Here is a 23,869-nt window from a genome sequence, read left to right on the forward strand (position 1 = left end):
ATTAAACGAACTAAAGCAAAGCTGATATTGGCAGGACGTAATGCTGCATTTTGTATATAGGCCAAAGTAAGACGAATATCCGAGATTACTCAAAATATGTCTCACAGAATACAGAATTAAAAAAAAAATAAGATGAAGTCTATGGCCATACCACCCTGAACATGTCTGATCTTGTCTAATCCTGGAAGCTAAGCATAGTCGGGGCTGGTTTGTACTTGGATGGGAGGCTGCCTGGGAATACTATGTGCTGTAGGCTTAAAAAATAAGCCAAGATGTCTTTTAGTGACACAGAGATCATTAGTATCCCATGCAGGAAATGATAAGGTAATAGAATGGAGGTGGAAACCAGACTGGGGTTGGCTAAAGAGTGAATGAGATACAAAGAAATGAACAGAGTTAAGCCTAAATACATTAAGTGATAGAGAAAGTTGGAGGGAGATGTAATATCAAAGAATATATTAATGGGAGAGATCTGGGCATTCTCAAAAACCACTGGGGAGGACCCAGTTCAGAAAGACAGTTGTACATACAAGTGAGAAATGGGATAACTGACCTTTGTAAGGCTCTTGAAAGGTCAGGAGGAGATAGACTCCAAAGCACTGATGGCAGGACCGGCTTTATTTAGAGGGAGGATCAGGTCCTCTGTTGTATCACGCAGGAAGAAGTCCAGAGCAGGCTCAGAGGCATGCCAGCTCGTGTGTCGAGGCAGGGCTGTCTGTTGAGAGCGAAAGAGAAAGGAGTGGGCTGGAGGTCTGAGGAGGATGGAGAATGTTTGAAATCATTGTTGCAGAGAGTGAAACAGAGAGAAGTACAGGACGGGGAATGGCAGGCGGTGCGAGGGCTCATTGGAGGTTGGTGTTGAATGTACAGTGATACTAACTTGTTCTCATTGCAGGAAGATGAGTGCAACAACTAGGCACGGGCAAGGGAGTCTAGGAAATAAGCTAGAGCCTGCAGCAGTAAAGCTTGCCTGCAGGGCAGGCTAAGCAGGAGTATGGAGGGATGGGGAGAAAGGAGACTGCGGAGTTGGGAGAAAGTTGAAAGACAAGAGGACCGAAAGTCTCTTTAGAACAGCCAAGGTTATAATGAGGAGGATGGTTGGTGTGCTTGGGTTTGTGCTCTGATGTAGAAAAGTTACAGATGATGAAATGGCCTAAGATGCAACTGTAGGAGTGGGTGGCTGTGGTAGAAAGGAGGACGTGGCCTCTGGAGATGAGGCAGCTAGGGAAACAGAGAAGCCCCACTGCATTCTTTAAACATAATTGATGACAAACACTTTTCATGGAATACTATATTCTGTGGCTATGTTATGAGAAGTAATGGCTTGTCTGCACCCTCAGACTTGTCAGGACAGATTTGAAGGTAGGACCAGGACAACTTTGCCATGCTTTTTAGAAACTGGACCGTGTGTATACTGACTGTAGAATGTACATTAGTGGGAGCCATGGGATGCCAGCTGCTACTGGTGAAATGCATTTCCTTGTTTCACACACACGACAACAAATGGAATGGAATGTGAAGACATATTGGGATCTTTTTCATCTCCGTTTCCTCCACTCCAAAATAAATTTTCTCTGCATCAAAATAATTTCTGTGAAACATGTAACTAATGTTATTTTCAGGCAAAAGCTTGAAGTCTGCTGTATGTGTGATAGCATCTAACTTGTTGAGATACTGAGAGGAGAATCCCCCCAAATGTTCTCTTCATTACAGACTCTGTGATCCTTAAATCAGGAGGTTTCATGTCCTCTGCACGCCTCTGACCCTCTCCCTCAACCCGCACCTCGTATGTCCACTGCCGTTTCCACTGATATTAATTAACATTCATGATGGGCATTCTGATTTAAAACTGTAGCCGTTTGTACACCTAAAAGTAATATTATATGTCAATTATACTTCAATTAAAAAAACCCATATCTCAAGATTGTGCTGAGAAATAACATAACACAAGCTTGTCTTCATATGGAATGCTTTTTCTCTCATTGCATCTTCCTCTTTCTTTCAGTGGTGTAATTAGATATTTCCCTAGATTCCTTCTTGGTGACCTGTTTGGTGCATTTACAAGATTATGTATGAGAAAGTGCCCTACAAATATGTAGCCTCTATTCTCACTTATCTGTGCTTGTGAATTCTATAATTGGAATTTCTTAGAATTTTGAGAGGAAAATTGTAAGCATGCTATATGTTCTTAGCTGATTATTTTCAAAATCACCTATGCTTGGGGAAACATTTTCTCAAATTATGCATGAGTTGATGACTCTTTTTGAGCCACTTTTATCAGAGAAGCCATGGACTGTAGCTCACCAGATTCCTCTTGTCCGCAGAATTCTCCAGGCAAGAATACTGGTTGGGTAGCCATTCCCTTCTCCAGGAGATCTTCCTGACCCGGGGATCAAACCTAGGTCTCCCACATTGCAGGTAGATTCTTCACCATCTGAGCCACCAGGGAAACCACTATTAGGTCTGGGGTGGAGCCTAAATTTGCATTTTGAACAGGGTTCCTGGTGGTGCTGATCCACTGCTCCGGGGAGCGCAGCATAACAGGGACAGGTATAAATATTGCCTGTGTTCTAATGACTTTTCACTGGAACTGGGGCTCTTCACAGACAGGTGGATGGCTTGAAGCAGAGAATTGCTGGGAAATCGATCCCTACTGAGAAGTTTGCTGTGAGGAAGGCTCGTCGTTACTCTCCCTCATTGCCAGCACCCGTGAAGCTCGTTTTGCCTGCCCTGGTATCTGCCTTTATTTACTTATTCTTTGCATCCTAGAAATACATTATCTAGTTTCAGGGGCAGGGAGAACATCTAACTTTTGTTGTGAAGTTTGCTAAGTTGAAAATCATTGTGTTTGGTAAAGGCTTTTTATAAAATATATCATTTAAGTGTTACAGTAACTCTATGAGAGGAATTTTTCTTTGTAGCCTCATTTGACAAATAAGGAAATTCAGACAGAGAGAGGTGAGTTGGCATGTTTGAAATTGAGTTGAATTATAATGCAAGCCACATATGTAACTATCTTTTCTAGCTGCTACCCTCAAAATCAAAAGGTAAAAAAATTAAAAAGTAGAAGGACGCATGATAATCGTTTTCAAAATATTGGTTTAACCCGGTTTGTGCAAAAGTTTTGGAATAGGAAATGGCAACCCAGTCCAGTGTTCTTGCCTGGAAACTTCCATGGACAGAGGAGCCTGGCAGGCTACAGTTCATGGGGTTGCCAAGAGTCTGAAACCACTGAACAACACACATGCACGCATGCAAAATTTTGTCATTTGAGCTTGTAATCCCTAAGATTTATTAATGAGATTTCACTTTCTTTTATATTGTACTCATCCACTGAAGTCTGGTGCGTGTTTTATGCTTAGAGCGTGTCTCAGTTTGAACCAGCCACATTGCTCCAGAGCCGTAAGTGGCTGGTGGCTTCTGTTGTAGCCTAATGCTAGAGCTCCCATTCTTGATCAGTGTGCCATTTAGGTTAGGCTTCATGAAAAGCATAATTTCAAGTTAAATGGTCTTAATGCAGATTTCTTTAAAAAGTACTGAATATATCAAATTACAGCAATGGCACCCCACTCCAGTACTCTTGCCTGGAAAATCCCATGGACGGAGGAGCCTGGTGGGCTACAGTCTATGGGGTCGCTAAGAGTTGGACATGACTGAGCGACTTCACTTTCACTCTTCACTTTCATGCATTGGAGAAGGAAATGGCAACCCACTCCAGTGTTCTTGCCTGGAGAATTCCAGGGACGGGAGAGCCTGGTAGGCTTCTGTCTATGGGGTCACACAGAGTCGGACACGACTGAAGCAACTTAGCAGTAGCAGCAGTTGGGGTCTAGTTTGTGTGAGTAGTCAAGTAACACAGAGAAAATGTTTAGTGCAAGCTACGTCTGCTGTCCTTTTTTGGAGGTTCCTGATTTTTTTCTTTTGATTCCAGAGTATATTCAATTATTCCCCTTTAACAGTTGCTTAGTTTCCAGTTTTTATTACCACAAACAGGCTACAATGAATATTCTTCTATAGCTCTCTTTGTACATGGGCATATAATTCTGTGGGAGAGATATTTAGAAGTAGAATTCCAAGTTGAAGGGCATATGCATTTAATACTTGGACATTGCCAGATTGCTCTCCAGAAGGGCTGTACTGATTTAAATTCCTACCAACAGTGTTTTATTTTTTTAATGTGTGATTGAGCTTTTCATGTGCTTGTTCAGTTTTACTTCTTATTTCATGAATTGTTGTTCATGCGCTTACTTCCCTAATTTTTTTATTAGGTTATTTATTGTTTTATCATTGAGTTATGAGTTACAAAGTGAGTGAAAGTCACTCGGCCATGTCTGACTCTTTGTGACCCCATGAACTGTACAGCCCATGGAATTCTCTAGGCCAGAATACTGGAGTGGGTAGCCGTTTCCTTCTCCAGGGATCTTCCCAGCCTAGGGATCGAACCCAGGTCTCCTGCATTGCAGGTGGATTCTTTACCAGCTGAGTCACCAGGGAAACTGCAGTGACTTATAGGAGTTCTTTAAATATTATTCTGTGAGAAAGTAAACTGCAGCCCCTCACAGGTGTCCGTTGGGGGCTAGCCTGCACCGAGTACCTCAGCCCAGGTATTTCCTACTTAAAAAAAGCAATCTCAGAGAACACCACCCTCAGACCAGGTTGTGCCTGGTCTGTGCCTGTGATGCAATGAGATAAAAATATGGCCACTCTGTAAATCATATCTGAGCACAGGTAAAAAGAAGAACACAATGCAAATCACAAAAATGACCAAACATCCTCCTTTTCCAGCCAGTATGGGAGCCTGCTACTGTTTTACCCATGACACCTTTCAGCTCCATTCCTGCCTCATTTTTATCACGTGATTAATGCTGGGAGATTGTTTTCTTTCCATGTCACAGAACTTGCCTGGGATTTTTCTAGAGCACCATAGTCCTTTCTCCATCCTAAAACTGAGATGCTTGTGTATACATATGATGTATATGTTGCTCTGATTGCTAAGGGCCTTAAGGAAGGTTAACTCAGAGCACTTCTTTCTCCAGGGCTCAGTGTGTAGAATTGGCTTGAATTTGTGGTAACTAGGAATTTTACCAAAATCTTGTATTTCATAAAATGACCAGTTCACATACATACTTTTCTTTTTCTGATAAAATGTTCCATCAATAAAAACAAAATTTAAAAAAATCATCATCAGTGTAAATAAATATTCCAAATGTTATTGAACTCTTACATGATTAGCAATAAGAAAATTTAGATGTAAAACAAAGGAGTGCTGTGATCTTAGTTTTCAGTCCCAAAAGGTGAAGATGACTTTGCTGTCACTCAACTCCAGTGTATTTTCCTCGTTTCTACTGCTTCCCTGTAAGAGGCTGTTCAAACAATCTTAACATATTTTACCATTTATTTATTTCCGAGGAGATTCTAATTATCCTGCTTACTTCGTACCTTTCAAAATATGAACTGAACTACCAGGAAGATTAGAAAAATATTTTCAAGCAGAGCACATTTGCTTTTGGTCCAAAAAAAAAAAAAAAAGAAAAATTCTCATCTGTTAGCCTATTAAATGTAATTTGCAATGAGAAATCATTAGTTTACATTTTTAGGGGCTGTCATTCTGCCATATGGCCTTTATATGAATGTATTTTCTGCATATTGGATTGCATTACTGGACTGTCACATGTTTTTAATGGTATAAAAGAACCTGAGCCAGGTGAAATATTTCCTATGTTCATTTGCACTGATGTCCTTGGAAATATTTTATGTAAACAATTGGCAGATATAGAAAAAATGTTTCCCTTTACTTAAGAGTAACAAGAATTTATGTTTGAATTGTTCATAATATCATTTTAAAATATTATATTTATTTCTATCTGTAATCTATTATCTTCCAAAAGGATTGGATACCAGTAGGTGCTTAGTAAATACTTGTTAAATAAATGAGCAAATCAATTTTTCAGTGAAGACACAATAAACTATATATACTGAACTATTTTGTAGTATAAAAGCCAGAAAGCATTAAAAGCATTAAATAAAGTGAAAATGGGGAGATTAAATCACTAAACTCCAAATGAAGAAAGCTAAGAAAAATTATCTCTTGAGATCACTAGCAACTGAGGCAAAACATTCACAGGTGGCTTTGTTGTTGTAAAGAACACCGAATGACCTCACGTAATTGTGAATGGTTTCTCGTTTTTCCTCACTAGGAAATGATGTATGTTTGGAATGGTTTTCCACTAGTGAGCAAGAGAAAAGACCTTTCTGAAAACCTGTTGGTAACTGTTGAAAAGGCTGAGGCAGCTCTTCAAAGTGAGAGTAAGTATGAAAAGTGAGAGCCTGGAAATCTTTACGGCTGCCCCCTCCCATCCTTTCCCCGTGCACATCTGCTTATGTTGATCTGTGTGCGTGATGAGGACAAAGACCTTGAGCCACAGGTATTTGGTTGATTGCAGTCAAGATGGAGGGAAGGTACCTGATACAACACGGATGAGCCTTGGGCACGGACGAGCCTGGGCACGGATGAGCCTTGAGGACGTTAGGCTCCATGAAAGAAGCCAGAGGCAAAAGACAACAGTGTGTGTGATTCCGTTTATATAAAATATCGAGGATAAATCAGTCCATAAAGACGGAAAGCAGATTAGTGGCTGCCAAAGGGTGGAGAACTGGGGGTGTGTGATAACGGAGGATTAAATCATTGTCTGTGACTACAGGGATGAGCTCCTCATTTAGAACATTTTTTACTTTGGGCACAGCATGGGGCTGAAATGTTTAATGAGATTTCTCTTTACGAATACCTTTAAAAAGTTAAACATTACATTTGAAAAATGTAGGTGAAAAAAGTCACCATTGTTTTTCCTACTATGCACAATTAATTTAGAGTTTCTGTTTATGCCCACTTAGATTTATTTTTATAGTTATGATCATAGTGTATCTGGACATACTCTAGCCTATATTTTTTTATTTATTATATCATAACCTTTTCTCTCATTGAGATAAAACTGAGATATAACACTATATTAGTTTTGGATGTACCATGTAATGATTTGATATTTGTACGCATTGCAAAATCACTATAGTAAGTCTAGTAAATGTCTGTCACCATACATCATTACAGAAATTTTTTTCTTTTGCTGAGAACTTTTAAAATCTACTCTCTTAGCAACTTTCAAATATGCAATATAGTATTAGCTGTAGTCACCATCTGTACTTGACATCTCCATGACTTAATTGTTTTATACCTGGCTTCAGTCCAGTTCAGTCTCTCAGTCCAGTTCAGTGTCCAACTCTGCGATTCCATGGACTGCAGCATGCCAGGCTTCCCTGTCCATCACCAACTCCCAGAGTTTGCTCAAACTCATGTCCATCGAGTTGGTGATGCCATCCAGCCATCTCATCCTCTGTCATCCCCTTCCCCTCCTGCCTTCAATCTTTCCCAGCATCAGGGTTTTTTCCAATGAGTCAGTTCTTCACATCAGGTGGCCAAAGTACTGGAGTTTCAGCTTCGGCAACAGTCCTTCCAATGAATATACAGGACTAATTTCTTTTAGGATTGACTGGTTGGATCTCCTTGCAGTCCAAGGGACTCTCAAGAGTCTTCTCCAACACCACAGTTCAAAAGCATCAATTCTTCGATGCTTGGGTTTGTTTACAGTCCAGCTCTCACATCCATACGTGACTACTGGAAAAACCATAGCATTAACTAGATGGACCTTTATTGGCAGAGTAATGTCTCTCCTTTTAAATACGCTGTCTAGGTTGGTCATAGCTCTTCTTCCAAGGAGCAAGCGTCTTTTAATTTCATGGCTGCAGTCACCATCTGCAGTGATTTTGGAGCCCAAGAAAATAAAGTCTTTCACTGTTTCCATTGTTTCCCCATCTATTTGCCATGAAGTGATGGGACTGGATGCTATTATCATAGTTTTTTGAATGTTGAGTTTTAAGCCAATTTTTTCACTCTCCTCTTTCACTTTCATCAAGAGGGTCTTTAGTTCTTCTTCACTTTCTGCGATATCATCTGTCATCTGCAGATCAGGTTATTGATATTTCTCCTGGCAATCTTGATTCCAGCTTGTGCTTCATCCCACCCAGCATTTTGCATCATATACTCTGCATATAAGTTATATAAGCAGGGTGACGATATACAGCCTTGACGTACTCCTTTCCTGATTTGGAACCAGTCTGTTGTCCCATGTCCAGTTCTTTCTGTTGCTTCTTGCTGCTGCTGCTGCTGCTAAGTCGCTTCAGTCGTGTCTGACTCTGTGCGAACCCATAGATGGCAGCCCACCAGGCTCTGCCATCCTTGGGATTCTTCAGGCAAGAACACTGGAGTGGGTTGCCATTTCCTTCTCCAAAGCATGAAAGTGAAAAGTGAAAGTGAAGTTGCTCAGTCGTGTCTGACTCTTCGCAACTCCATGGACTGCAGCCTACCAGACTCCTCTGTCCATGGGATTTTCCAGGCAAGAGCCCTGGAGGGGGTTCCCATTGCCTTTTCCGTTGCTTCTTGACCTCCATACAGATTTCTCAAGAGGCAGGTAATTTGTTGTGATCCACACAGTCAAAGGCTTTGGCATAGTCAATAAAGCAGAAGTAGATGTTTTTCTGGAACTCTTGCTTTTTCGATGATCCAATGGATGTTGGCATTTGATCTCTGGTTCCTTTGCCTTATCTAAATCCAGCTTTAACATCTGGAAATTAATGGTTCGTGTACGATTGAAGCCTGGCTTGGAAGATTTTAAGCATTACTTTGCTAGTGTGTGAGATGAGTGCAGCTGTCAGTAATTTGAACACTCTTTGGCATTGCCTTTCTTTGGGATTGGTATGAAAACTGACCTTTCCCAGTCCTGTGGCCACTGCTGAGTCTTCCAAATTTGCTGGCATATTGAGTGCAGCACTTTCACAGCCTCATCTTTTAGGATTTGAAATAGCTCAACTGGGATTCCATCACCTCCACTAGCTTTGTTTGTAGTGATGCTTCCTAAGGCCACTTCGCATTTCAGGATGTCTGGCTCTAGCTGAGTGATCACACCATCATGGTTATCTAGGTCATGAAGATTTTTTTGTACAGTTCTTCTATGTATTCTTGCCAGCTCTTCTTAATATCTTCTTCTGTCAGGTCCATACCATTCTGTCCTTTATTATGCCCATCTTTGCATGAAATGTTCCCTTGGTATCTCTAATTTTCTTGAAGAGATCTTTAGCCTTTCCCATTCTATTGTTACATTGATCACTGAAGAAGACTTTCTTAGCTCTCCTTGTTATTCTTTGGAATGCTGCCTCCAGATGTGTATATCTTTCCTTTTCTCCTTTGCCTTATACCTGGGAGTTTGTACATTCTGACCTCTTCACATATTCCTCCTACTCCGAAGCTCTTGCCCCTGACAACCTGTCTATTCCCTATATCTATGTGCTTTTATTTATTTAGGTTTCACGTAGAAGTGAGAACATAGGATGTTCGTCTGACTTTGGTTCACTTAGCATTAGTACCTTCAAGGTCCTTCATGTTGTTGCAGATGGAACAATTTGATTCTTTTTCATGGCTGAATGTTCCATTTTACACACACAGAGACATGTATTTCACATTTCCTTTATCCATTCATCCATTGATGGATACTTAGATCTTTTCCATGCTTGTCTGTTGTAAATAATGCAGTGAACATGAGCATGCATATATCTTTTCGAGATAGTATTTTTTTTCAGATAAAGATGCAGAGGTGGGGTTACTGGATCATATGGTTCAGTTCAGTTCAGTCGCTCAGTCGTGTCCGACTCTTGGCGACCCCATGAATCGCAGCACGCCAAGCCTCCCTGTCCATCACCATCTCCCGGAGTTCACTCAGACTCACATCCATCGAGTCCGTGATGCCATCCAGCCATCTCATCCTCGGTCTTCCCCTTCTCCTCCTGCCCCCAATCCCTCCCAGCATCAGAGTCTTTTCCAATAAGTCAACTCTTCGCATGAGGTGGCCAAAGTACTGGAGTTTCAGCTTTAGCATCATTCCTTCCGAAGAAATCCCAGGGTTGATCTCCTTCAGAATGGACTGGTTGGATCTCCTTGCAATCCAAGGGACTCTCAAGAGTCTTCTCCAACACCACAGTTCAAAAGCATCAATTCTTTGGTGCTCAGCCTTCTTCACAGTCCAACTCTCACATCCATACATGACCACAGGGAAAACCATAGCCTTGACTAGACGAACCTTAGTCGGCAAAGTAATGTCTCTGCTTTTGAATATACTGTCTAGGTTGGTCATAACTTTTCTTCCAAGGAGCAAGTGTCTTTTAATTTAATGGCTACAATCACCATCTGCAGTGATTTTGGAGCCCAGAAAAATAAAGTCTGACACTGTTTCCACTGTTTCCCCATCTATTTCCCTTGAAGTGATGGGACTGGATGCCATGATCTTCGTTTTCTGAATGTTGAGCTTTAAGCCAACTTTTTTACTCTCCTCTTTCACTTTCATTAAGAGGATTTTTAGCTCCTCTTCACTTTCTGCCATGAGGGTGGTGTCATCTGCATATCTGAGGTTATTGATATTTCTCCCAGCAATCTTGATTCCAGCTTGTGTTTCTTCCAGTCCAGCGTTTCTCTTGATGTACTCTGCATAGAAGTTAAATAAGCAGGGTGACAATATACAGCCTTGACGTACTTCTTTTCCTATTTGGAACCAGTCTGTTGTTCCATGTCCAGTTCTAACTGTTGCTTCCTGACATGCATACAGATTTCTCAAGAGGCAGGTCAGGTGGTCTGGTATTCCCATCTCTTTTCAGAATTTTCCACAGTTTATTGTGATGCACACAGTCAAAGGCTTTGGCATAATCAATAAAGCAGAAATAGATGTTTTTCTGGAACTCTTTTGCTTTTTCCATGATCCAGCGGATGTTGACAATTTGATCTCTGGTTCTTCTGCCTCTTCTAAAACCAGCTTGAACATCTGGAAGTTCATGGTTCACGTATTGCTGAAGCCTGGCTTGGAGAATTTTGAGCATTACTTTACTAGCATGTGAGATGAGTGCAATTGTGCGGTAGTTTGAGCATTCTTTTGCATTGCCTTTTTTTGGAATTGGAATGAAAACTGACCTTTTCCAGTCCTGTGGCAGAATGGGAAAGACTAGAGATCTGTTTAAGAAAATTAGGGATACCAAAGGAACATTTCATGTGAAGATGGGCTCAGTAAATGGGACAGAAATGGGACAGAAGTGGTATGGTCCTAACAGAAGCAGAAGATATTAAGAAGAGGTGACAAGAATACATGGAAAAACTGTACAGAAAAGATCTTCACGACCCAGATAATCATGATGATGTGATCACTAATCTAGAGCCAGACATCTTGGAATGTGAAGTCAAGTGGGCCTTAGAAAGCATCACTACGAACAAAGCTAGTGGAGGTGATGGAATTCCAGTTGAGCTGTTTCAAATCCTGAAAGATGATGCTGTCAAAGTGCTGCACTCAATATGCCAGCAAATTTGGATCATATGGTAGTTTATCATAAATGTTTTAATTCTTTCTAGGTAACCCTTGTAATTTCAAGAGCTTCCTGGCATTCCAGGGAGATAATATATCATTATTTAACCAACTCTTTCAGTATTGGGCATTTTGGCTGCTTTCCATATTTGAAATGATTCTAATTTTAGATTCCCATCAATAGTGCAGTCACTCAGTCATGTCCAACTCTTTGCAACCCCATGGACTGCAGCATGCCAGGCCTTCCTCTCCATCACCGACTTCCGAAGTTTACCCAAACTCATGTCCATTGAGTCAGTGATGCCATCCAGCCATCTCATCCTCTGTCATCCCCTTCTCCTCTTCCCCTCAATCTTTCCCAGCATCAGGGTCTTTTCAAATGAGTGACTTCTTCGTATCAGGTGGCCAAAATATTGGCGTTTTGGCTTCAATAGCAGTCCTTCCAATGAACACACAGGACTGATCTCCCTTAGGATAGACTGGCGGGATCTCCTTGCAGTCCAAGGGACTCTCAAGAGTCTTCTCCAACACCACAGTTCAAAAGCATCAATTCTTCGGTGCTCAGCTTTCTTTATAGTCCGACTCTCACATCCATACATGACTACTGGAAAAACCATAGGCTTGACTAGGCGGACCTTTGTTGGCAACGTAATGTCTCTGCTTTTAAACATGCTGTCTAGGTTGGTCATAACTTTTCTTCCAAGGAGTAAGTGCCTATTAATTAACCCAATTAGTTAATTAAGCATCTATTAATTAACTATTAATATATAGTTATTATATTATAGATTTAAAAATTTTAGATCTATTATATTATTATAGATTTTATAATTTTATTTAGATATAAAAATTTTATATAAAGTTTTTATCTATTATAGATAAATGAACCTCTTTACAGTTTTATATTCTACATTTTTAATTGTAGGAAAATGCACATACTATAAAATTTGCCATATTAACCATTTTTAAACTGTATGGTCCAGTTTTGCAGCCAGTTTTGAGAACTTTTTCATACCCCTTAAACAGTAGCTCCCCATTTCCTGATCTTCACAGTGGCTGGCAATCACCATTTTACTCTTTATTACTGTGAATTTGACACTCTAGAGACTCTATATAGGTGGAATCGTACAGTCTTTTTCTTCTTGTGATGCCTTATTTCCCTTATCCTAATATCTTCCAGGTATGTCCATGTTGCAGCATGTGTCAGAATTTCCTTCATGTTTAAGGCTGCATAATACTCTGTTCCGTGTTTATACCAAATTGTGTTTATCTGTTCATCCATCAATGTATATTTGGGTTGCTTCCACTTTTGACTGTGAACAATACTTCTATGAACATGCATATGCAAATATTTCATTCAGATGCTGCTTTCAGTTCTTTTAGATATATGCCTCAAGGTGGATTTGCTGGATCATGTAACATTTCTAGTTTTAATTTTTTTAGGAACTGACATACTGTTTTCTCTAGTGGCTGCACCTTTGTGTATTCCCACCAACAATACACACAGGTTTCAATTTCTCTACATCCTTGACAATGCTAGTAATTTTCTTTCCTTTTTTTTAAATCTGTTTTGTTTGTTTTTTGGTAGTAGGCATGCTAATGGGTGTAAGATTTTTTTTAAACAATTTTTTATATAGAATAATTTCAACAGGAAAAATATTTACTTTGATTTGAGTGGAAACTCAATGTAAAGCCACATCATTTTAAAATTTAACTGAGGTAAAACTCCATAAAAATTTACTTCAAAAAATCGGTTTCAGAAAATTGCAATTCAGTAAAATCTATTAAGGCTTTTGAACAGATTTACTGGTATTTATTTTTGTGGAACTAATTTGGCCACTTTTCATTAATTTGTTCCTTTGAACACTCATTTTTCATACCAGGTATAGCATTGTGATAGTAGAAGAAACATTGTCCCTGTCATTAAGGGGATTATTTGTGATTAAATGCCACATATTTGCAAATTAGATGAAAAAATGAATAGGTTTTAAAGTAAGTGTATATGTGATAAATGGGAGATAAAGAAAAACCTTTTTTTTTTTAAGTGAAAACATTTGTAGGCTATTTTTTCCTCCAAAGGAGTAGGCTAGCTTGCATCTGTTTTCCTACAAAGATGAGGGTTTTAGTTCAATAGAATAAATTCTAATGTTTGAATGTCCATCCTTTGTAGTATAGACTAATACATACCACCACGGAGTAACACCTTTGTATACGGTTACCCCTTATTTTCCACGTGGAATTGATTCCAAGACTCACTGTGGATACCACAGTCTTTGGATGCTCAAGTTCCATACTCTGCCCTCTGTATCCACAGATTGCTCATTCGCTGATTCAATCAGCCGCAGATCCTAAATGTAGCCCCAATCTGGTTTGTTGATTAGAAGCATACATAGATTGTTTTTTTTGGGGAGGGGGGATGGTCTTTAATAGGGAAGGTAATGTGGTATTGATATTTGTGATTTTCATAGTGAATAACTTGTCAGATCTTTGAAGTGAGAGGTGATTATCAGCTATCTTCAGCACCTAGAAATAAAGCAACCTTCTTTGACTTGGTTAAGTAGCATCCTTAACCTCCTATAGACAAGCTGTTTACTGATTAAAACACCAGCATGTGTTAATGGTGATTTCTGATATTTGTACTGAAAGCAAGAGTATTTCAGTATGAAGGACTCTCAAAGCCGTATCATTTTGTTTTTTTGTCCCTTCCCACCTGTGTTCTCACAGCCTGAAATGTATAAATTATCAGTCTGTCTTGGAATGACTTATTTCTACTTGCAGAAAAGAAAAACCCAAATTCAAAAGCGGTATAGGTGTGAAATAGCCACCTTTGTCAGATAGATGTCATATACGATATGGTTCCTTCTGTTAATATGTATTAGCCTTGGGCTATAGAAGGTAGAGTCATTTTCAAAAGGAAAAATGTCTTGAAAGAAGATCCTCTATATTAGCCTCATGCAGTTAGAAGTTTGTGGGGATTCTAGGTGCTTTACATGTATTTCAGGATCATTTTGTCTAATTTTATGACATAATTTCATCCCCCAAAGCACCTAACTGGGAGAACTAGTAAGCTGTAAACATAATGATCTGGGGAGAGTGTTCTCCTTCCTGAATTTTTAATGGGGAGAAGGCCATCTGCTTCTCCACATGGAAGCATTACCCTTTTCCACATGAAGCCAGCCCAGTTAGGGGCCGGAGCCACAGGAAGAGGCCTCCTGCTTGCTCCTCACTGCTTTACCTTTCATTAAATTAATAAAGCTCTTACTTTATTTACAGTTCAAACTTACTATTATTTTACCTAAGGTCACTTAACTCAGAGGCGAGCACCTAAAAAAATTTTTTTGAGTGACGAGAGTGATAAAGTGAAAAAAGGCAAGAGTGAACCCCTTAATCAAATGGTGTGTTGAAGTATTAAACTTGATATTCTTTTCATTTGAAGTATTTTCATTGAATTTAGTGAGGCATAAAAATGCTAAACATACATATTTTTAAATTTTTAAATGATCCCTCTGAAACCTAACAGCTGTTAGTGCTGCCTCTTAAGTAGGATATTTTTTGTTTTTGTGAGTAAACTGTATGTGTTTTGCTTTAAGACTCCAGCGACTACTCTGTAGATGACGACTGCCTAGTGAAACTGCTAAAAGGATGCTGCCTGAAGAACTTACAGCGGCCCTTGCAAGCAGAATTGTGCTTCAATCATATTGTCCAAAGGTAAAAGCAGACAATGAAACCAGCCTGAGTGCAAATTGCAGTTTCTGGGGAATCGCCGTGAGAAAGTGATGCTTTTATCTCTGTTGCTAACCTTTTTTCACTTGGTGTTGTCAGAAAGAGAATCCAGTGATGTTTTCTTTATTCTTTGAGAAAGAAATGATAACCTAAGTGAACATGGCTTTATGCTTTTCCATGTGGTGTTTAGAGGTGACTCATGAAAGCTATATTTACAGCCAAGCTGACAGGTGTCTGTCTAAATTCTGGCAGTAACGTACTGAACATCTGATACTTTTTTTGATTTGTGCATTTGTCTGTCATTCATTTATTCTACCAATATTTGAGTACCCACTATGTGCCAGAAACTGTGATCCTGAATCCTAGGGTTTCAGAGTTATATAAACAGACTAACCATCATTGTAATGATAATTTGGCAGAAAAGAACAACTGTGATAAATGCTATAACAGCGTCTCTTTTGGCAAGGAGCATTTTTCTAGGATGAATGAGTATTATCCCCTCAGTAGCACTGATGATGAGGTCCTGCCCCTTTGCTAATTAGAGAGTTGAGTCAAGGTTCTGTTGCCTGGCCCTCTTCTCTGCATCTGGAGTCACAGATGCAGTTATCTACAGGGGCCAGACAAGTAACCTTTCTGAGTGCTGGCGGGAATGTGGATTAGTAGGCACTGCAGATCAGGGCGATTGTGTGGTCTCTCTAAAGAGTACCGCCATTCCTGAACTCAAATTGATTATTATTCTTGACAGTGTGGGCCCACTAGTAATAATCCCTACAATTTATCATTGAAAGCCTGGAATCTGAGTTTTATGTAACATCTTCTGATTTTTAAACCTTGGCTCAATTTTTTGGAAACCATTCTGTATACCAAATAAGTCACAGCCACGTCTTCTGTTCGATATCATGTGCTTTCCCATCTATAACTACTGATCCTCTTCTTCTGACCATATTTTCTGAGAATGTAGGAGGACTGCTGTCCTTATAAGAAGAGGAAAGACTCAATGTCTATTTCTCAAATTAATAATATGCTGTCTTTAGTAAATATATTAAAGAAGTACCCATTGAGCTCCCTTTTATTGACACTTTTATTAGGATCAAAAGGATGACTTATTTGGGCTATTTGTTGTGTCTTTTGAATCTCATAGTGGATAGTTTGCTGGTGTGTCTTATAGTTTTGGATTGTGAACTCAACTTCAATGAGTTTTATCTTGAGACTCCAGTGAGGCTAGGACTGAGGAAGAGTCTCTTTCTAAGCACTGTGCTTTTATTTCTGCCAGATGCCCCAGAGGCTTTTCTTACCCTGGGCCATGTTCATGTTAATTTTGTTGCTTAGAGCTTCTTGGATCATTTAGGCCACATAAATTTGAAATGCAAATCCCGGATGAGGACAGGCCCATTGATTGTTAATTTCTTAAGGGATTTGCTTTTTCTTCCTAGCTAGAGAATAGGCCAGTCTTCCCAGATGGCGCTAGTGGTTAAGAACCCACCTGCCAGGGCAGAAGACATAAGAGACGTGGGTTTGATCCCTGGGTCGGAAAGATCCCCTGGGGGAGGGCAACCCACTCCAGTGTTTTTGCCTGGAGAATCCCATGAGTGGAGGAGCCTGATGGGCTATAGTCCATAGGGTCGCAGAGAGTCAGACACGACTGAAGCAATTGAGCACACAGAGTATAGGCCACAGAGCCAACTGCCCTTGGCTTCCTCCTGTGCATGAGTGGGTTCTCGTCTTCTACCCTTCCTCTGATGGAGCTGGGCCCCAGCTTTCTGTAGTGGTCTCAGCCCCTGCTGTACGTATTATGTGGGCCCAAGGTCTCACCTCCTGTGTGGACAGAGAGACACGAAGCCTTGGCTGAAACAGACCCAGGAGTGCTTTGGCATCATCGACACAATTAGAGTTCTGGTTTTGTTTTCAGTTTCAGAGTCTTCCTTATGTTCTTGTGAGCTGAGCTCTCCTTTTAAAAGGGTGTTGCTCTTATTTGTTTCAGCGCTTCTAGTTGTTGGGAAGTCAGATAATTTTCATAATACTGCTGTAAACAGAAGTGTTGGCCCCTTCTTTCTTGACATTTTGAAGCATTATAAGACAAACAGTATAAAGAGAGTTAAACCTTAGTGAAAAATAAGTGGAGTCGTTTTCTAAATGGAGTCATTTCTGAGCATGTTCATGGTCTTGTCCTTTCTAGGATAATCTTCAAAAATCTGTGTGTTTTTGTCTATGTGAAAGGCAGGAAACAATGTTCAGTGCTGGATTTAGACTAAGGAATAAAATAAAAATGTAATAGAGGAAATCCCTGGTGTTCCAGTGGTTTGGACTTTGTGCTTCCACTGCAGAGGGCATGAGTTCAATCCCTGATTGGGGAACTAAGATCCTGTATGCCATACAGTGAGCACCCCCCCCCCCCCAAAAAGTAATACATTAAAAGCATACTGTTTATTGCCATGGTTTATTATATTCTTTAACTATATAATGACAGCTTTCCTCTAGTAATAGACTTAGTGCTGTCCCTATTTTGATAAGAATGGGAAAAATATATATGTTGAAAAAGAATGACATGTTCCTCCTTCTGTTTAGATTTAATTACTTTTCATTCACTCTTTTAGTGAAAAGCTACTGAAGTATGACCACTACCTAGTGCCATTTACTCTGTTTGAATTGGCATTTTTGTATAAAAACCAAGGAGAAATTGACAAGGCCATCAAGGTCCTAGAAACTGCAAGGTAAGTGATAATGGCAGCTTGATTGCTATGGAGTCAGGAATATCAATACTATTTTTACAACAGCAATAACTTGATATACTTAAAAATGAACATATTAGTAAAAAATTATTCATTCTATTACCTTTGCTAATTTATGCTTAATTTCTACTTGTGGCTTTTGTTGGAATTGTGCAATTTTCAAGCTTCTAAATGCCTGACCCTATGATTGTTTACAAATGTTGTGATTTGGGGGAACCTACAGGACAGATTTCTAACCTATTCTCTTCTGTATCAGGGGTGAGAAAGCTTTTTCTGTAAAGGGGCAGTTAACACTTTTGGCTTTTCAGTAGAGGGTCTCCATTGTATTGAAAGTGGCCATAGACAACAATATGTAAATAAACGGGTGTGCCCAGAGTTGGCCATAATTTTGGTTATAGTTTGCTGACTTTTGGTATATTCCACCATCTCTCTCATTTCATTAAAAAGCCTCTGATTTGAAGAAGCCCTTTGAATCTTCCTGACTCTTTCTTCTTTCTGGCTATTGTGGCAATTTCATAGCACTTTATCAATCCTGGTGGACAATGGCGCTCAGATTTCCTGTGATCATGGTTCATTTATTGGGGACACAAACCCTGTGGTCTGCTTGCTTTGAACACTACTTGCAGTGGAGAAAGAATGCCATGATACCTCTAGGCCATAACTAGTTTAATAACTCATTGGTTTGTTCATTTCCTTAAATTTAGCAAGTATTCACTGAACACCTATTATGTGCCAGACACTAGAGAAGGTTCTAGACAAACAACTGTGCATCAACAGGCAATGTTTCTGCTTTCTAAATTGTGGGGTATTGGTAAATACACAGATAAGAAAAATAGCAATGATTTTTGCTTCGTTGAGATTTATGATATGATACTAGGTACCTGGGTGTTACTTTAGATTGAGTTGATTCTGAAAGGTTTCCTTGAGGAGGTGCTATGTAGTTGAGATTAGCATAATTAAAGCCAGTCCTGAGAAGATCTGTCACCAGAAGACTGGATGAGGAGCATTCCTGGCTGGGGATAGGAGGGGGAGGGTGTCAAGATACTAGGTTGATAATGATGCTTTACTGAAATGGGGACTACTTAGAGGAGCATGGTTGAAGAGAGGAAAAAAAACATATTTCTGTTTGGACTGTGTTATTTTGAGGTGCCTATAGGTATTCATGTGGAGATGGTGAGTTGACAGTCATTTATATGAGCATGTAGTTCAGTGTAAAGGTCAAGGCCAGTTGTAGATATTTGAATGTCACCAGGACACTCCAGTGTTCTTGCCTGGAGAATCCCAGGGACGGGAGAGCATGGTGGGCTGCTGTCTATGGGGTCGCACAGAGTCAGACACGACTGAAGTGACTTAGCAGCAGGACAGAGACAGTGATATTTAAAGCTGTAGTGGGGTCATTTGGGGAAAGCTGTATAGCTAGAGAAGGAGATCCGGCACAGAGCCTTGAGCTATGCAGTTATTTTAGAGATTAAATAGTAAGATTAAGAAGTGGCCATGAGTTAGGATGACATCCTCGAGAGCCAAGTGAACAAAATGATTCAAAAGAAGAAACATTTTATGAAAGATGGGAAGTTATGAAGATGGTTGCCAAGAGGTCAAGCAAGGTGAGACCAGAGAAGTGGCTGCTGAATTTGGCAGCATGAAGATCATCAGCAACTTGGACAAGTGAAGTGAGAAAGGGGAGTCAGCCATTCCACTTTTTTATTTTATTAAGCTAGAGATATGAGAAAGTCACCTTTAAAGTTAGTTTCTTGAGAGTGAGTATGACTGCCATTTCAGCTAACGTTCATGTATCTTCAAATATAGCCATTGGAAAATTTGGGACTAAAAGTACTGTTTCCAAGTATTTATCATGTGGACATATTTAGTGTTATCAAATGGTAAAGAATCCACATGCAATGCAGGAGTCTGGGGTTTGATACCTGGGTTCAGAAGATCTCCTGGAAAAGGAAATGGCCACCCACTCCAGGATTCTGGCAAATTCCATGGACAGAGGAGCCTGGCAGGCTACAGTCCATGGGGTTGCAAAGAGTTGGACAAGACTGAGCAACTTTCACTTTCAAGTAATATATAAGGCAAATATATAGCAATGAAAATAAAAGACTAGTAATTCACTGAGAAAAAGCAAGACCAGCAGTGATCAAAAAGTCAACACTAACTCAAGACAGTGCTAGTGATGCCAACATAGACAAACTTCCCAATAATTTCAAGACTGTTGATTATCTGTGGTTCTCCTTGTACAGTAGGAGCTTTGCAAAGCTGCTGAGGTTAATTAGGGAAATACTCAATTACATCGTTCAGTAAATTCTAGTAAGATGTTGGCTTAGCTCATTAGTAATAACCCTTAGCAAGGTTACCAGTAAGTAACTCTTAGACCTGTATAACATAAAGGGCTGTAGAAAGAAGTGAATGCCACTACAGAGAAAGTTATAGCTCTCCCATGGGCCAAGGTGGTGTGTGTGAAAGTAGAGCCCAAGATCCAAGCCACTCCATTTTTCTGAGTCTGAACAGTTCTAGCAAAGAGAAGTCAACACGGATGATATAAGTGAAGTTTTAAAGTAATCTGTGGATTTCTAATTCCCCTCCTGACATTGTCACGTAATAATTATTGGCCAAACCATTGATATTTGCCTGTGAGAATTGGAGTAAATAATTTTGTTGTTACCAAATAATCCTACTATCTTTGTTGTCACTGTTGTTTCATGAGTGTGTGTGTATGTTTAACTTAAATTTTTTTTTTGAGGGGGTGAATGACCCTATTTACCTTGTTTATACGAGGTTGCCTAAAATTTCCAGTTTAGAAAAGGAGGTCAGCTATTTAAAAATAGTTCACAAAATTTTTTAAGCCCTCAGCATAACCTTCTTGCTGTTTGGGAGAAGTACAAACCTTGCTATTCAAAGTAGGATTTTTAGACTACCACCTGGAAACTTCTAGAAATACAGTATATTGTCATCCCCTTCTCCTCCCAGGAACAGAATCTGCATTTTAACAAAATCCACTGTTATGCTTAGTGATGTTTGAGAGTAAATAAAGAATGAAGGTGAGAGGAAGGGGAGGAGGGTGGTGGTGCCCTGGTTTATAAAGGAATTTTGACATTGAAATTTTATTGTTATCTGTCTTTAGAAATAACTACAAAGATTACTCGCTGGAGTCCAGACTACACTTCAGAATTCAGGCAGCTCTTCACCTCTGGAAAAAATCATCTTCAGATTGATCAGAACATGAAGGATGGAATTTTCTCTCAATTTGTACCGGCGTCTATAGATATAGATTAGGCCTCATATTAAAATGGAAAAATGACCTTGTGAATGAGAGACAGAAAACTAATTTTACTGTCAATATTTTCTATAATTTGTGTGGTTTATTCTTGGTCTACTTAAGTGTTTTTTTTTTCTCTATGGAATGATGGTCAGTAATATCTTGAAAACTCTTATATTTTGCATCTTCAAAAGGAATTTCAAATTAATTTAATTGGAGAGTGAAGAAGTCTTTTAAAGGACTCACAGGTACAATAAAGTCTAAATAGATTATTTATTTTTTTAAATGTGGAAATGAATATCATGTAAGTAGTAAATGGCTTATAACCTGAGCCATATTTAGATTTGTTGGAGAGTTAAACTTCAGAGATAGTTTGTTGCCTAGAATTTACATTTCAGAAAGAAAATAAGAAAAACCTACATTCAAAAATAGCTTAATCATTTTCAGAAAACTCCTGAAAAAGACAAGTAATGGGTGTGTACAGGACAGGTAACGTAGGTAATTGGTTGAAAGACCTGTATCTAGAAAAGATGAGATGTTATTATTGTTTTTTATTCTTCATATAAGTTAAAGGCGGTGACATTTTTGAGAGACTATCCTGTTTTTGAATGTACTTAAGTCTATCATTATTATAACAAAACTCAAAAAACTCCATGTATCTAAAGGGAAAATTTATATTTTAGATTATTCTCAACCTTATCCATGAGAGCTAAAAAATATACATTGATTATTTTTCTTATAAAGTTCCTGCTGCTTTAAATGATATCAATAATTTTTACACTCATAATGTTGGTGTGTAAGGTCTAGTTTTCTAATCTTTCTAGCACTGTGATGTTTCCTTGTAAATATCTGGACTGCGCTTAGTCCTTTAATTTGCAGACACAATCAGGGCATAGAGTGGAAGAGAGCCTGACTCTGTATGGTGCTGGCTCTGCTATCAGCAGTTACCAGGGTGACCCTTAGGGAGTTTTGGGCTCTCTCCGTCACCGTATTTTCCTCATCTGTGAAATGGAAAAAGAACAGACGACTTCCAAGGTCTCTTTCAGCTTTATAATTGTAGGTCAGTGTCTTAGGTATTTATTTTCAGCAACCAATGTTAAAATGTTTAATCCAAACCATTCCCACTTAGTGTGCGTTTTATTTTACGATCACCACTGCCTCCACCCCGGCGCCCCCACCCCAGCTCCCCAGTATGTATATGCAGTGGCTCAGGACAAGACTGCATACAGAGCGGCAAAACACGATTTATGAATCGATGAATCAGGATATTGTCTTATTTTTGTTATGAAGAATACCTGGTCCCGGAAGCCTCCGCAGGTGAACAAAAACAGCGCCTGACTGGCAGTCAGGAGCCCTGCTCTGTTAGTTAATAGTTCCTTAACATGGAGCAAGTCATCAACCCTTTCTAAGACTCGGTTTCCCCAATGGAGATAGCAACACAGAGCCTGGTGTTTGTGAGGGCTCAATGGAATAATGTGCGTGATAGCTTTTTTGGTAAATTGAAAGGCTGTGTGAATATGAGTTGTTGTAATAGTTATGATTTTTATATACAGATTACAGTATCAAAACTAAGGTATTGGCTGAGTCTGTGGTCTCTGATGTAAAAGGAAAGAAGCGTGGAGATTCAAACAAGTTTGGATTTATTCAGTGTTTAGCACTGACATGAACTCACATTGTGAATTTGCGCCTTGATGTTTATTTCCTATTGTAAGAGCCTGTGGGCTTCCCAGGTGGCGCTAGTGGTAAAGAACCCACCTGCCAATGCCGGAGACATAAGAGACGTGGGTTCGATCTGTGGGTTGGGAAGATCCCTGGAGGAGGGCTTGGCAACCCACTCCAGTATTTCTTGGCCGGAGAATCCCATGGATAGAGGAGCTTGGCGGGCTACAGTCCGTAGGGTTGCAAAAAATTGGACATGACAGAAATGTCTTTGCACACATGCACGCACGCCTAAGAGCCTGTATCCAGCAGGTATTTGATCTTATTTTCTTCACTGTACTAATTCTTGGCCAATACGGAGGATGTATTTCCAATGGAAAATGATGAATTCAACTCTAGTTGGAGTACCACCCTTTCAGATAATATAGGTGGTAGATTTCCTCACATGCTATTAATATGAATTATGAAACTTTATGTGAGGACCAGACAAAAGAGGAAATAAATTAACTGCCATTACAATTAGTAGTGGAAAATCTGTTTAACAATTTCTTTAAATATTACTTGGGAAAAAAGTTTCCAAATTCCTTAGAAGAGCTTTGGTAGCATTATTTTTTTTTTTAATTAAAAAAGAAAAAAGCTCATTGCTTTTGTGAGAAGCTGTGAGTCAGAGCAAAAGTAAGTAAAAAAAATGCTGTTTCTAATGTAAAATGGAAATGGTTTAAGTTAATGGAGGTTATTTTTGTTTTAACTCAACATTATCAGAACAAATATAAAGAATTCATATCTCCCATTAAGATTTTTCCTTTGTTATTTGTTCTTATTATATTTGTATTTTTATTTCCTGTCTGCTAACCTATCCAATGGATTTTTAAATGTTGTAGTATCATTAATGCTACAAATATTCATCCGTTTCCTGCCATGTTCAAGATACCATGGCAGTACTAGTTTCTTGTGACCTCTGCTAATACTGCATTTATGGAGTTATTTTGTGACTCAGGGTGTTCTATGAAGAATGAGTCCTGAAGTGACAATGTTTTATCTGCTGTTTTAAG

General features: G+C 39.3%; 1 protein-coding gene across 1 annotated transcript in view; it reads left to right on the top strand.

The window, feature by feature from the left end:
* The window catches only part of TTC39B (tetratricopeptide repeat domain 39B), a 62,461-nt gene extending 41,347 nt beyond the window's left edge, over window positions 1-21,114 (top strand). Inside the window, exons 14-18 of the mRNA XM_052644880.1 lie at window positions 2,607-2,733; window positions 6,198-6,306; window positions 15,038-15,155; window positions 17,765-17,881; window positions 21,024-21,114. Of these exons, the coding sequence (XP_052500840.1) occupies window positions 2,607-2,733; window positions 6,198-6,306; window positions 15,038-15,155; window positions 17,765-17,881; window positions 21,024-21,114 (562 nt within the window). The remainder of the gene's footprint in view (window positions 1-2,606; window positions 2,734-6,197; window positions 6,307-15,037; window positions 15,156-17,764; window positions 17,882-21,023) is intronic.
* Window positions 21,115-23,869: the final 2,755 nt, after the last annotated feature.

This window comes from Budorcas taxicolor, chromosome 8, assembly GCF_023091745.1.
Source record: "Budorcas taxicolor isolate Tak-1 chromosome 8, Takin1.1, whole genome shotgun sequence".
In the NCBI taxonomy this organism is placed as follows: Eukaryota; Metazoa; Chordata; class Mammalia; order Artiodactyla; family Bovidae; genus Budorcas; species Budorcas taxicolor.